Below are 14,029 nucleotides of genomic sequence, written 5' to 3'. Positions count from 1 at the left end.
TTCCTGCTGGGAAAGCCGGGTGAAGCCCCTCCTTGGAGAAGAGGGATAATGCTCCTTCCTGCCAACACTGCCAGAGAGCTTTTAAAACCCTTCCCTCAGATTTTACAGCACTGACACCAAGCAAAGGAATCTCCTCTCCCTGCTGCGACTGAGCAGGGACCACCCCATCCCACCCATCCTGACCCCAGGAGGGCTCCCTCGTTCCCAGTTGGGCTCCCCCATTCCCAGTTGGGCTCCCTCGTTCCCAGTTGGCCTCCCCCGTTCCCAGTTGGCCTCCCCCGTTCCCAGTTGGGCTCCCCCGTTCCCAGGAGGGCTCCCTCGTTCCCAGGAGGGCTCCCTCATTCCCAGTTGGGCTCCCTCATTCCCAGGAGGGCTCCCTCGTTCCCAGGAGGGCTCCCTCGTTCCCAGTTGGGCTCCCTCATTCCCAGGAGGGCTCTCCCGTTCCCATGTCGCCTCCCCCGTTCCCAGGAGGGCTCGCCCGTTCCCAGTTGGGCTCCCTCGTTCCCAGGAGGGCTCTCCCGTTCCCAGTTGGGCTCTCTCACCAGCGTAGGTGGTGCCATTGATCTCCACGGACATGTTGATGCTGCCGATGCCGTTGGGGGACAGGTTCAACGCCGCCGCCGCCGAGTCGGCCTTGTCTTGTCCCAGGAAGGGAGGGAGGCAGAGTTAGAGGGCAAGATCCCATTCCTTAGAGGGCAAGATCCCATTCCCTGCACTCCCCAGAGGTGAGCACAGCCCCGCTTTTGTCGCCCCCTTTTCCACCACACAATGTCCACGTTCCAGAGCGGCTGTGGCTGCCCCTGGATCCCTGGAAGTGCCCCCGGCCAGGCTGGATGGGGGTTGGAGCACCCTGGGATAGTGGCAGGTGTCCCTGCCCATGGCTTTGAGGTCCCTTCCAACTCAAACCATCCTGTGACAAGGCTACAAAGGTGCTGAAGTGCTTCGGTGAGGCCGGGAGCCCACTGGCATTTGGAATTCCTTCCCTAAGGGCCAAATTCCCATTCCCCTCCCAAGGAACACACCAGACGAGCCCATGTTTAACTCGCAGCTGGATTTTGGGTGGCTGGGAGCTGCTGTGGCTTGTTGTGCTCGGACTGCAGCAGCTCCAGCGGCCACTGGAGGGAGGGAAAACCCAGGGAATGCTCCATGAAAATCAGGATTTTCCTCCATATCCTCAGCCTGGGCAGCGATGGGCAGCTCGGGAAGCAGCAGCGCAGAGCAGGGGTTGAGTCTGCAGTGGTGGTTGAGGGGAGCTGAACACCAAACTGTTCCAGGAGCTCCTGAACCTCCACGAGGGTGAGCCTGGATTTTGGGATTGCTCCTCCACGGAGGGCAGCAAGGCCACACCCCCCTAAAAACGCCACATTATTAACACTGAACCTAAATGTTGTTATCAAGCCATGCTGTGCTTATCAACAGCACCTCTCAGAGCACCTCCCAAAGCTCCGTTGGATTTTTGTGGTGCAGTGGGGAAAATGAGGGCACAGAAGACACAGCCCTGCCCCCAGCCAGCTCACAAAGGTGGGGATCCCATGCCTGAATCCGCAGGGCCCAGCCCCTTCCTGTTTGTAGGGACTGCAGCTGTTCCCAGCGTTTGGATTTAGGAAGCCCGGGGTGAAAGCAAAGTGGGGTGAGAGGGAACGAACATCGCTGGATAAAACCCGTATCCCCTTCCACTGGCAATTTTGGTTTGGATGTGACATTTAGGTGGATGCAGAGCTGCCAGGAGCTGGGAATCCCAATCCCAGCTGCTGCTGCTGCTGGGTCAGAGGGATCTGCTTTGACCTTTCCCATCCTTATTTGTGGCCAAGCACCTCAAACCAAGAACAGCTCTTCCCTTTCTTCCAAGCCGTGCCAGACTTGCCTGGCCTTGCGCCTCCTCCCAAACCTGCAGCACCCAGGGGGCTGAGGCCTCTCATTTCCATGGATCAGAAGCTTTGGAGGAGGCAGCTGTTGGGGCTGGGGTTCTCCCAGCTCCGGGAGCCACTCTAGCCCAGCACGGACCTTCCCTTCTCCCAAAGCATTTCAGGAGAGCATTTCCCAGGCCATGAAAGCTGCCTGGATGTGACCTCCGGGCCCAGCCCTGCCAGCAGCTCTGCTCTGCCCTGGGGCTGTGCAGATGTGGCTGCAGATCACCTGCCCTGCTCACAGCCCTGAGCGCAGGCTCCTCACGGCCTGCTCATCCCAGTGCCTGGGAAAGGATTCCTGAAAGCTGGGCATCTCCCCCAGGCTCATCCCAACCCCTGGGAAAGGATTCCTGAAAGCTGGGCATCTCCCCCAGGCTCATCCCAGTGCCCGGGAAAGGATTCTGAAAGCTGGGCATCTCCCCCAGGCTCATCCCAGTGCCTGGGAAAGGATTCCTGAAACCTGGGCATCTCCCCCAGGCTCCTGCAACTGCTGCCTGGACAGAGCTGTTGCCTCCACCATCAGTTAAGGGGGTGCAAGTTCTGTGGGGGTGGGAGTCTGTAAATCATCCAGAATTCCCTCACAACTGAAACGCCCTCCAAGAATCACCCAGAACTCCTTCACAACTGAAATACCGCCCACAAATCGGGCCCTGAGTGACCTCCTGTGCTGGACACACGGGTCAGGGGGGTTGGACCAGCTTGGAGCTTTGGGAACACGGCAGAGATCCTTCTGAATCCGGGCTGGATTTGGATTAGCTGGAGAATAAACCCAGCAGGAAAACCCAACAAAACCACTTGAACACCTCCATGCCGTGCCCTCTGCCCGGGATGATGCCCCAGCCTCTGTGTGTGTGTGACATTCCCGGCTGGAAGCCCGTCCCTCCCGGCTGCCCCGCAGCTTTCTGCCCGCTGTGCCTCACCCTTGCCGTTGATTTTGATCTTCATGGGGATCTGCCGGGCCATGCCGAACAGGTTGCGCTGCAGCGCCTGACGCACCAGCCGCTGCTCCTCCTCCGTCATCCGCGGCACCTTCTTCTCCGGGGGCTCTCCCGCCTCCAGCCTCTCCCTCAGCTGCTCCAGGGTGGCCGTCCTGGCCGCCACGGTGGCCTGCTGGCCGGCCAGGGTCACTGGCACGGCGATGCGGTTTGGCATGGGCACGGTCAGGGGCACCCCGTCGCCTGGGGAAGGAGGGGTCACTCAACACCAGCACTGCAGCCAGTCCCAAGCCCCTGCTCCCACATCCCCGTGGATACCATGGAAAGCACCAGCACAGCCGTGCTGTTTGCCCGGCTGGGGCGGGAGGAGCTGACCTTTCCTGACGGCCGCGGCCGGCGACACCCGGGGGTTGCTGGTCCCGCTGCCCGGCGCCACGCCGATGATGGGGAAGCGGATTTTGGGGGGGGACAGCAGGGAAGGAGGCCCCGGCGTGGAGGGCGAGTAGCTGAACAGGGAGGAGCTGTAGCTGGGCCGCCGCCCCTCGCGCCGGTTGCCGTCGATGGCGGCCTGGAGCTCGGCCGGGGAGCTCAGCGACTTCTTCTCACACTCGTAGGCGTAGAGGTACTTCATGTACCTGGGGAGAGGGACAGGGCTCAGCGCTGCAGGGAACCACAGCAACGAGCACTGGGGCAGGCAGACGCGTGCCAAGGCCCTCAGCAGATCTGGGGGCTCTGGAGTTCGGGGGTGAAGCACAGCTCAGCCTGGATGCGCTCAGTGTTACACAATTACCTACTACTGCTGCCACGAGGGCAGGGAAGAGTCACCCAGAACTCCTTCACAACTGAAATCTCCTCACAGAATCATCCAGAATTCCCTCACAACTGAAATACCCTCTATAAACCACCCAGAATTCCCTCACAACTGAAATACCATCTGTAAATCTCCCAGAATTCCCTCACAACTGAAATATCCTCACAGAATCATCCAGAATTCCCTCACAAATGAAATCTCCTCACAGAATCATCCAGAATTCCTTCACAACTGAAATACCATCTGTAAACCACCCAGAATTCCCTCACAACTGAAATACCCTCTGTAAATCTCCCAGAATTCCCTCACAACTGAAATACCATCTGTAAATCTCTCAGAATTCCCTCACAACTGAAATATCCTCACAGAATCATCCAGAATTCCCTCACAACTGAAATCTCCTCACAGAGTCATCCAGAATTCCTTCACAACTGAAATATCCTCACAGAATCATCCAGAATTCCCTCACAACTGAAATACCCTCACAGAATCATCCAGAATTCCCTCACAACTGAATTATCTGCTATAAACCACCCAGAATTCCCTCACAACTGAAATCTCCTCACAGAATCATCCAGAATTCCCTCACAACTGAAATATCCTCTATAAACCACCCAGAATTCCCTCACGACTGAAATACCCTCTATAAACCACCCAGAATTCACTCACAACTGAATTATCCTCTATAAATCTCCCAGAATTCCCTCACAACTGACAATCCGAAATCCTAAAATCCAAGATCTCGGACCACAACACTTTAATCCAAGGAATTCTGAGGAATTACCCCTGTCCAAGGCATCTGTACTGAGCAGCACCAAGCCTTACCCCCTTGGAGGAGTTTTGGGCCACAGGTTTGCAGGAGACCCAGCCTGTGGGAACGGTGAGGAGCTTCCCTCTCTGGGGTCCTAAAATCTCCCCTAAAAACTGAGTCTCCACAGGAGCTGGGAGTGCATTCCCAGCCCTTCATTGCTAAGGCACAGCTTCACTCTGTTCAATTGTACAGGGACTTCACTTCCACCAGTCTTTTCCCTCTGCTTATTCCACTTTTTCTTCCCCAATCCTGCGCTTGCAGGTCAGGAAACCAATCCTTACAGGAAGGAGGTGCTGAATTCCCGATTCCCAGTGCTAGCAGACACTAAATCACCAGGAGGAGCCCCCTCCTCCCTGTGCCAAGAGCTCCTCTTGGGAGGGACAGACAGGGCCCTGAGGGGGCAGAACGGCCGGGGATGGAGGGAGGGGCAGGAGATGGGAATTCCATGCAGGAGATGGGAATTCCAGGCCTTCCCAACTCACTGCGTGCGCAGGGTGAAGGCGGCGCTGGTGATGGAGGTGGGAAGGTTAAGGCCTTTGGTGATCTCCCTCCAGATCTTCTTGTTGATGATCTCCACCAGGCCGCCCTTCTCGGTCACCAGCTTGTAGAGCATGTAGAGATCCAGGATCTGCTTGGCCATGATGGGGATCCGGTTGATGGGAGTTCCTGCGGGGGAGAAAAGGAGCACGGAAAGGATGGAGTCAGGGATGGCAAGATGCTGAGGGAACGGGCAGCTTGTGGGGGGGGATCCATCTCTCTCCTAACAGGGAATTCAGGGAATTTGCAGCCTGGCTCGAGGCCTCTCCATGGATGAGTAAATGAGGCAGGGGAGAGCAGCCACAGGGCACGGCCTTTCCGTGGAAAACCCTTTCCTGTGGGCAAAGGGAATGACCAGACCAATAAAAACCTGCGGCTCCCGAAATAGAAAGAGGGGAAGTTGGGACTATTGAATCCGAGGCACAAAGGAATCAGTTTTATGAGCTCAGGGTTAAAACCCTTGGATAAAAATCCCGGCTGTGCTCGGGGAGGGGCTGAGCAGCTCCTGGTGGTTCAGCTTTCCCAGGATGTGCTGTGCTGTTTGCCTGGGAACAGCAGAACCGAGGGAATTGGCACCAGAGAACACCTCTCCCCCATGGAGACACAACTCCAGCTTCCCTCACACTTGGAACAACCTGGAGAGGTAAATAAAGGCTGCTCCTTCCCCTGCTCACACAGAGCTTCCAGCCTCCCACTCCTTTTCCCTGAACGTGCTCCCAAACACTTCCCTGATGAGGCCACGGCAGCTCTGAGCATCCCAAACCCAGGTCCTGCTCCACCCTTCCCACTCAGTTTTGTCATATTTCAGGTTAACGCAGAGGAAAATCTGATTTTTAACCCGTCAGTGTCCCTTTGGCAGCACCTGAAAGTGCTAAAGCCCAAACTAACGAGATTTAGGCATGGAGAGGAAGAAGGAATAAAGAAAAGCTGATGTGGCAGAGCTTTTATTTGGCCTGGGAAAACTCTGTCCTGGATCAAAGGGCCGCCCAGCCCAGGGCAGCATCCTGTCCCCACAATGGGCAGCCCGACCCTGGCAGGAAGGCTTGGGAAGGGGGGCAGGGACAATTATGGAATCCCCAGTCCCAAGGGGAGGCCGGTGCCACTGCTGGCAGCCCCGGATCCCCCCGGTGCCCCGCACGGAGCCGTTTATGGCCCTTATAAACGGGCTCATTCCGTGCACTGAAAGGAGCCCGGCCCTGCAGCTGTCCTCATTACCCATCCACGGGGGATTTTTTTCCCTGCCTTTTCTTTGGGAAGCCTGTTAGGCATTAGCTCGTGCTGCCGATTCCCACAGGTTAACGAGATGCTGGATAAAACAGCCCATTTTGTGCAGCTTTAAAGGGCTGAAAACCCTGCCGACTCAAAGCATCCAGGAGCAGCTTGATCAGGTTTCCTTCCATTTACATCAATCCCATCCTCTTCTCCCATCCGAGCAGCCCTTCCCTGCCCACGGAGCGGTGATCCCACAGCCTGCAGCACATCCCCTTCCTGACCTCAGGGGTGCAGATCCCTGAAATCCCTGATTTCGGGAGCACACAGGGAATTCCAAACCCTCCAAACCCCCTGTGGCTCCATCCCAAAAATCCTGAGTTTGCTCTGTTTTTTTCCCAAGCCTCCATTTTGTGTCGGGGTGTCGTGGCGGCCCGGGAGCAGGGTGACAGCGGCACGGCATCCCTGGGAATCAGGGAATGATCAAGTTACCGGCCCGAGCTGTCACTCATCAGCTGAGCCAGGCAGCCGCAGGGAAAACAGGGAAATATTTCCTTCCAAAGCCTCCAGGAAGAGCCAGGGCTGGGGTTTACACCCCAAAACGCCCCTTCTTTCAGTCATTAACCAGAGCAGCAAAGCCTTCGCTCGGCTGGAGGGGGATGAAGCCCCTCTCCCCCCACTCAGAGCCACCCGAGTTTCCCCAATCCAATGGAGGGAACAGCATTAACTTGCCCAGCAGGGACTTTCATCCCGATGGAGAGTGAAAGGGAAGGCCCACGGATAAGGCTCAGCTGCTGACACAGAATTATTGACAAATACCTGCCCCTTCACGTCGCCCATCTCACCCTTCTCCAGACTGCCCCAGCTGAGCAGCTGGGGAAATGCACAGATCATTAATCCAGATTCACCTGCATCAGCAGGGAATAGAGGCTGAACACCTCCTGGGAGCTGCTCCCAGCTGGAGCAGGGACAGTGACAAACCCTGAGCTCTCCGAGGCACCTCAGCAGCCCTGGGACACCTTCCCTCGCTCAGCTTTGCTTTCAAACAGGGCCGAAGTGCCCTGAAATTTCATTTATAAACCCAGTTAAACAGGGATTTATAGAGAAACACACACTTAGAAACTCGGCTGAACAGGGATTTATAGAGAAACACACACTTACAAACTAAGCTAAATATGTTTAGATTGAGAATAGAAATTTACCCACTGAGATAAAACCTCGAGTTTGGTTTTGCTGCCCTCCACACACATAAAATTTCTTTGTACAGCTGAGAAACTCTACAGCAGGGACAGGACTGCTCCCATCCTGCTGGAATAATTCCATTTTCCATGCTTCCCTACCGCACTGCCCCAAGTACCACCCCACGGGTCCAGCAGAGAGCGAGTCGGGGTTCGGGCCCTGCGAATTCCCGGTGTTTTCCAGAGGGATCGGTGCCCTCTCCTCCCCCAGGCCTGCCTTTATTGGAAACCCCGACAGGAAGGGCTGAAAGCCGAGAAGCCTGGGCCCAGCGGATCCTGTCCCTGTCAGGGGCCATGATGGATTACTGTCATCTGGCAGCACCACGATTAATGATCCCGGGGTCAGGGGGCAGAATTCCAGAGGGAAAGGTCAGCAGCCGGGGGCACAGCGCAGGACTTGTTGCCTTTTGATGGCAAACTCGTTTTACTGTACTTCCAACCTCCTGCCCTGAGCCCTGCCCGGCTCCGAGAGGGAGAGGAAGATCCTCTTTTCCCAGCTTCCCTGGAAAACAACTTCTGCTCCCTTCTAGCAGAGCCCCAGCTCCGTCACCGGGCTCATGGCAGCCAAACGAGGGGCACAGGGAGGCCGTTCCCCCTGGGCAAGGGGAGATGCAGAGCTGATAAACACGGAAGGGGAAAGCAGAGCCACCCCACGGCCCACGGGCTCCTGGCTTGCTGAGGAGAAACGCAGCCACAACCTGGATTTCTGGAATTAAGGCATTCCCTGGAGGAAGGCTGACTGGAGCCATAAACATCCCTGGCCTTGGAGGGAATTCCTCCCCTTCCAAAGCCTCCTCTGTTCCAGGCAGATGGATCGGGAGCCTCGGGGGCTTCTCCGGAGAGGCCTCAGTGTCCCCTCTGCTCGGAAAATCTGCTGGAATTGCAGCCTCCCAGAGCTCCTGAGGGGGCTGAGGAGGGTGTGAGCCCCAGGAAAGCCTGGAACGGCTGGGTTTACCCAGGAAGCAGCTCCTGGAGAAGAGAGTCGGCTCTGCTCGGCCTCGCCGAGGGATTCGCTTTGGCCCATCCTCTTCCTCCCCATCCAACACCACCCCAGGGCGTTGTTTTCCTCTTCTCCATCCTCCCTTAGCCGAATTTCGGAGCCAGACCTCCACCTGGAGGTGCAGACTGAGGACAACTGCCCCAAAGGCGGGTTTTAACCAAACTCCAGGCAGTTTTAGGGGTTTGCTCGGCTTTCCCTGCCGCTCTCCCCACACAGGGATTTCCCCACCACCCAGCGGCCTAAGCCACGACTTGTCCTGCACAAAGGGCCCTTAATCACACCCAGCCCCTGCAGCTCTGCTTTCCCAACCACCTCCCACTTTCCCTCTCCGATTTCCTCGCAGGAGTGTCCATTTTACAGCAAGGAACAAAGGAGGTGAGAATCCCAAGCGCTTAAATGGCATTTAAATGGCAACGAAATGTGCTCTGGAGTGAAAAACAGGCACGGAAAAAAGACATTTTGGAAGCTGCGACATGTACCAGGTAAATAAAAAGCTGCTCTTCCCACTCTAAATATGCTCAGAGGAGAAATTGTATCAGGCAGCCAAAAGGAACAGGTTTTCCCCAGGAAACTGGGAAAGTCCACAGGGATTTAAAGTAATATCGAGCCAAATCTTGAGGGGAACAGAACTCTGTGTTTCTCTGAAGGGAGGCACAGTAATTCCGTGGGGTGTGTGATCTCGCAGCTAAACAGAGGGAAAATTCACTCCACAGCAGCAAATCAGCTTGGCTCCCGCGCTGCCTCAGCTCCTCGTTTGCCCAAATCCCTCTCCAGGGCCAAATCCTGGCTGCTTCAGGGCTTCAGCCCGAGTTTTATGGGGTTTGGCTCTCCAGAGCCGGGATGAAGAGCCCCTCTCTGCTCCCTCAGTGCCACAGCTGATTCGGCCTGTCCAGGCAGGGCATTCCCACCATTCCCACCTCCCAAACAGGGAGTCAGCACCCGATCCGGGAGCCTGCAGCCCATGAGAGCCCATCCAGGGGGAGATCAATCAGCCTCGGGGGGACAGGAGGCCACCTCTTATCTGCTGCCCTTCAAAGGGGCTGCCCTTATCAGATTGCAGGGCCTGATGGGCACCAGTGCCCAGCCACGGCCCCTGATCCTGCCCTGGATCCCACGGAGAGCTGCAGTCCCTGATCCCATGGGGAGCTGCAATCCCTGATCCTGCCCTGGATCCCATGGGGAGCTGCAATCCCTGATCCCACGGGGAGCTGCAATCCCTGATCCCACAGGGAGCTGCAATTCCTGATCCTGCCCTGGATCCCATGGGGAGCTGCAATCCCTGATCCCATGGAGAGCTGCAATCCCTGATCCTGCCCTGGATCCCACAGGGAGCTGCAATCCCTGATGCCACGGGGAGCTGCAATCCCTGATCCCATGGAGAGCTGCTCTCCTGGCCCAGCTGGGCCAATCCATTCCCCGGCTCCGATCCCTCTGGCAGATGTGGAACCCCTGCCTGCAGCTTTTCCATAGGTGTGGCCTCGGGCGATCAGGGATCCGCTGCCCTTTTCCAGGCAGGGAGAGGCAGAAACAGCCCAGGGGAGCTGCAGGCTCGTCCCTCAGCGCTGAGCCACCTCTGCTGCACCTGACAAACGATGCTGAAGTTGAGGTGGGGAGCCCCAGCTCAGAAAGGACCCGGGAAGAGCAGGATTCCAGGCTCAACATCCCACTTTGGGAAACAAGGGCACCGTTTAACGCCTCGGCCTCCGGGGGAAGTGAGAACAAAGCCCCTCTGAGCCCATTACTCAGCTCTGAGCAGCCACACCCGGACCGGGATCCTCGGGTGCAGCTGGAATCACCCGAACCAGCCACACAAAGGTGGATGCAGAGCAACACCATCCCATAATTCCCAGGGAATTCCTGGTAATTCCGGCCAACCCCGTTTCCAGGCAAACATCTGAGCTGCTCCAACACCCTTCACCCCGACTAAACCCAAACCAAAGCTCCTCTAAGCCAGGACCAGGCAAACTCCTCGCTCTGTTTTCCCATTAATTACTTCCAGTGTGATTGTCCTTTGGAGCTACAGCAATATTCCCTCTAACCCACCATTTCCAGCTGCTTAAAGGGATGATTCATTATCTGATTTTGATGTTTCCTTTCCCAGGAAAGGGATGGTTTCTTTTCTTTTTACATCTTTCCAAAGGGGAGGTCCCAGGCTCTTTCCAAATTAGAGAAAAAAATTCTCCTGTCTGCCTGTGAGGAATGTTTTGTTTTATAAAAAAAAAGGGGAGAAAGTTTGGGTTTTATGGGAAGGAGCTGCTGAAAACTTCTTCTAAATATTGGAATTTGCAGGTAAACTCCCCCAAAATACCAGCTGATGGATCTGGTGGAGGGCTTTTGTTCACCTGGGCGCTTCAGGTGGATGAGCCAGGCATTCCCTGGAAGAGATTTTGGGATGCTGCAGCCCCAGAGGAGCTGGATTCACACTGGCTGGAGATCCCAAGTGCCCAGCTTTGCCCCTGTTCCCATCCCACCACCACTTCCAGGGGTGCAGGTACAGGGAATGGTGGATTCCCTGCTCTGAAAGGCTCCAGCAGAAAGCAGGCATGCAAACCAGGACAGCAGCTCCCTCGAGAAATTAAGGAAAAAGCCATTCCTGGCTCTTTGGGACCATGCAGGAGACACCTCTGCAGTGCTCCAGGGGGGGTTTTCCATGCAGAGCTGCTCAGGGCAGCGCTGGCTGCAGCACAGGGAGCGGGGCAAAGGAAGGGATTTATGGCCACTGATGTCCCACTGGAGAACACCGCTGAATCCAGAGGCAGGATCGGCAGAGCTGAGCCATCCCAGAGGTTTTGTGAGGGTTTCCCGAAGGCATGGACACAACAGCTTCCCTCGGAAGGTGCCTTTCCCAGCACAGCCCCGAGCTGTGCCCCACTGGGATGCCTGGCATGGATCCTCCCAGGCACGGGGCAATCCCACCGCTCCAAAGGGGAAGGTGCTGAGGACATGAGGCTGCCCATCTGTCAGCATTCCAACTGTTTGAGCCATGGAAAAGATGTGGGGGCAGTGGGGACACAGCAGCCTGGCCTGGGAGGGACAGTGGGCACACACCAGCCTGGCCTGGGGGGGACAGTGGGGACACAGCAGCCTGGCCTGGGGGGGACAGTGGGCACACACCAGCCTGGCCTGGCAGAGGGACAATAGGGACACAGCAGCCTGGCCTGGCACAGGGCAATAGGGACACGTGTCCTGCTCTGCCCCAGCCCCGCTGTGCCACCCTCCCTCTGCCCACATGCCCCTCCCTCTCCCCAGCACGTCCCAGGAACAAAACCCCACAAAGGCCGTCTCCAGCCTCCCTCTCCGTCCCCTTCCCTCGTTATCGCTGCTCCAGGGCCGTTTTATCGCCGGCAGCTGTGGCTGTGGGGACGGCCCGCTGTGCCGGGACCTGCACATTTGATCTGCATTAGGGCCGTTTCATGGCTGCCCCGTTCCCAGGGGCATTCCCAAAGCAGCACAGCCAGCCCAGCCTTTTCATCCCTGCAGCCCCTGTGAAATCTCCCATTTATCTCTCCTGCCGGGCTGGGCTCAGCTCCTGATCCGTGCCCCAGCTCCTCCTGGACGACAGCGAATCCCCGTTTTTACAGCGGGGCTGTTTTATGGGCAGAGCTGCTCTGCAGCAGCCCCTCAGACACGAGGTGCAAATTGAGCAGCTCTTCACACGTCCTGGCTAAAAACCACTTTGCTCTCAGGAGCGAGGAGCTGGGTTTGGGGGTTCTTTGGGAACAAGGCAGCTCTTCAGCCTTGGACTGGAGCATGGGGGTGAGAAGTGAAGCCTCAATCCTTATCGTCGTGCCAGGATAGCTCCCAAAACAGCCACAGGGGGATGTCCACCCGCTCCCTGCCACCCAAAACCCTGGGAAGAGCAGGAACGGGAAAAATGGGCACAGAGCTGCTAAAAAAAAATCCATGCCAGGTGAAAATATTCCCTTTTGGATTAAGGACAGAGGAGGAGCCACCTCCCCCAGCTCAACACACACCGCCCAGTTTTCCCGTCAAGCTGAAGAAACCGGGCTCCCTGAATTCCGTAAATCCAAACACTCCCGGCTCCTCTCAGCTCCTCCCTTTCATCACCACAGCCTTCCAGCAGGCAGGAAAAAAGGGAGTCTCCAGCAAACAAGAGGCCAGCTGATTAAAAGCTGCACTCCTCCAGCTGGTGACCGGCTCAGGGCCGGCCCCGGGAGCGCGCTCACGATCAATAATTAACAGGGAAGAGGAAGGAGACACTGGAGCACGGAGCAGATTTCTCTGCAGGCGGCTGGAGGTGTCCAGGGCTGCCCATCCCACCCCGCAGCTCGTGCTGCTGGCAGCCCCCACAGGTGGGCTCCGAGGTGAGGGTCTGCAAGGGAATGGATTCATCCTGCTCTGCCTCACTCGTGGCGTTCACATGAATGCCACTCACCCCTCTTCTGCATGAAGATGAAGAGGTCGTCCAGGAATTCCTTCCGCTCGGGATCGCTGTCCAGTTCATAGAGCTGCAGGGGAAACAAACCAAGATGAGGGCACAAATCCAGAGGGAGACAGAAAACAGAGGGATATTGGCTTCTTCCAGGGGGTGTTTGCACTGCAAGGGTGAAAGGAAAGCACAGGGAGAGGAGGAACAAGGAGAGGCTCCTGAGGAACTTGGCGGCCACGGCTGTGACAGGGACGGCTTGAGGACCCTCGTTCAGCCCCTCGGGAACTCATCCAGGCACAAAGCCTGGCATCCCGAAGGGAACAGGATTCCCAGAGCCCCTCAGGCTGGCAAAGATCTGCAGGATGATCAAAGCCAACCTTCACCTCAGCTAAGGGGCTGGAGCAGGGGTTGAAGCCACCTGGAAGCAAAGGGACAGAAAGGATGGAGGTGAGCCGGGGAGGACGAGGACACAGCCAGAAGGGAGGTGACAGCGGTTTGGGACACATCAGTGGCACCTTTGTGGCACCAGGGAGGTCAAAATTCTCGGCAGCTTCTCCTGCACTCCCAGCTCCCTCCCTCAGGGATTGTCACCTAAGTGCCAAAGCCCCGGCGGGAGGAGATGAAAGGACAGAGCTTCCCTGTGTGCCTGGCAGTGCCTCCAAAGAAACCAAAAAGCCCTCAGAAACACCAGAGACCAGCCCAGAGTCAGTTTGCTGAAGGAATAATTTTTACCAGCAGGCTTGAAACCCCCAAATAATTCAACTCGAGTTCCCCAGGCAGTGCTTCCCAAAAGAGAGGGGCTGTGTGTGAGCGTTATCCCTGGGTTCTTCAGAGGGGACGGGCACAAGTGTCACCCCACAGCCACTGCTGGGACAGCAAATCCCAATTTGCACCTCTCAGGAGTCCTGTGAGGCCAGGAAGGGACAGGCTGGAGCCAGGCTCTCCCTGGGACCCAGGGGAACACACAACGAGACAGTGCTGGAGGTGAGGAATTGAATTCCTTCTCCTGGAACAATCCTGTGCTGCTCCACGGGAATTGTTTTTCGCTGGTTGTAGCCCCTCTTGTGGAGCAGCTCAACAGCAAAGAATCCTTGGGAAATCTGCATTTCGGCCTCTCTGTGGGCACTGCAATCACTTGGTCCAAAAAACAGGGGTTTTGGGGCTGAATTCCTGCGAAGCTCTGGGAAGAGC

At 56.8% G+C, this 14,029-nt stretch overlaps 1 protein-coding gene across 1 annotated transcript in view; it reads right to left on the bottom strand.

Moving 5' to 3' along the window:
- Nucleotides 1-6: 6 nt before the first annotated feature.
- Nucleotides 7-14,029, bottom strand: part of ARID3B (AT-rich interaction domain 3B) — a gene marked incomplete at its 5' end in the record, with an annotated part of 21,384 nt that continues 7,361 nt past the window's right edge. The window contains 5 exons of the mRNA XM_017745148.1: nt 7-638; nt 2,828-3,085; nt 3,218-3,477; nt 4,947-5,130; nt 12,845-12,917. Coding sequence (XP_017600637.1) covers nt 103-638; nt 2,828-3,085; nt 3,218-3,477; nt 4,947-5,130; nt 12,845-12,917 — 1,311 coding nt within the window. The remainder of the gene's footprint in view (nt 639-2,827; nt 3,086-3,217; nt 3,478-4,946; nt 5,131-12,844; nt 12,918-14,029) is intronic.

Source organism: Corvus brachyrhynchos, unplaced genomic scaffold, assembly GCF_000691975.1.
Source record: "Corvus brachyrhynchos isolate BGI_N302 unplaced genomic scaffold, ASM69197v1 scaffold309, whole genome shotgun sequence".
Classification (NCBI taxonomy): domain Eukaryota; kingdom Metazoa; phylum Chordata; class Aves; order Passeriformes; family Corvidae; genus Corvus; species Corvus brachyrhynchos.
The sequence above is the reverse complement of the archived record's forward strand: the minus strand, read 5'-3'. Positions and strand labels throughout refer to the sequence as shown.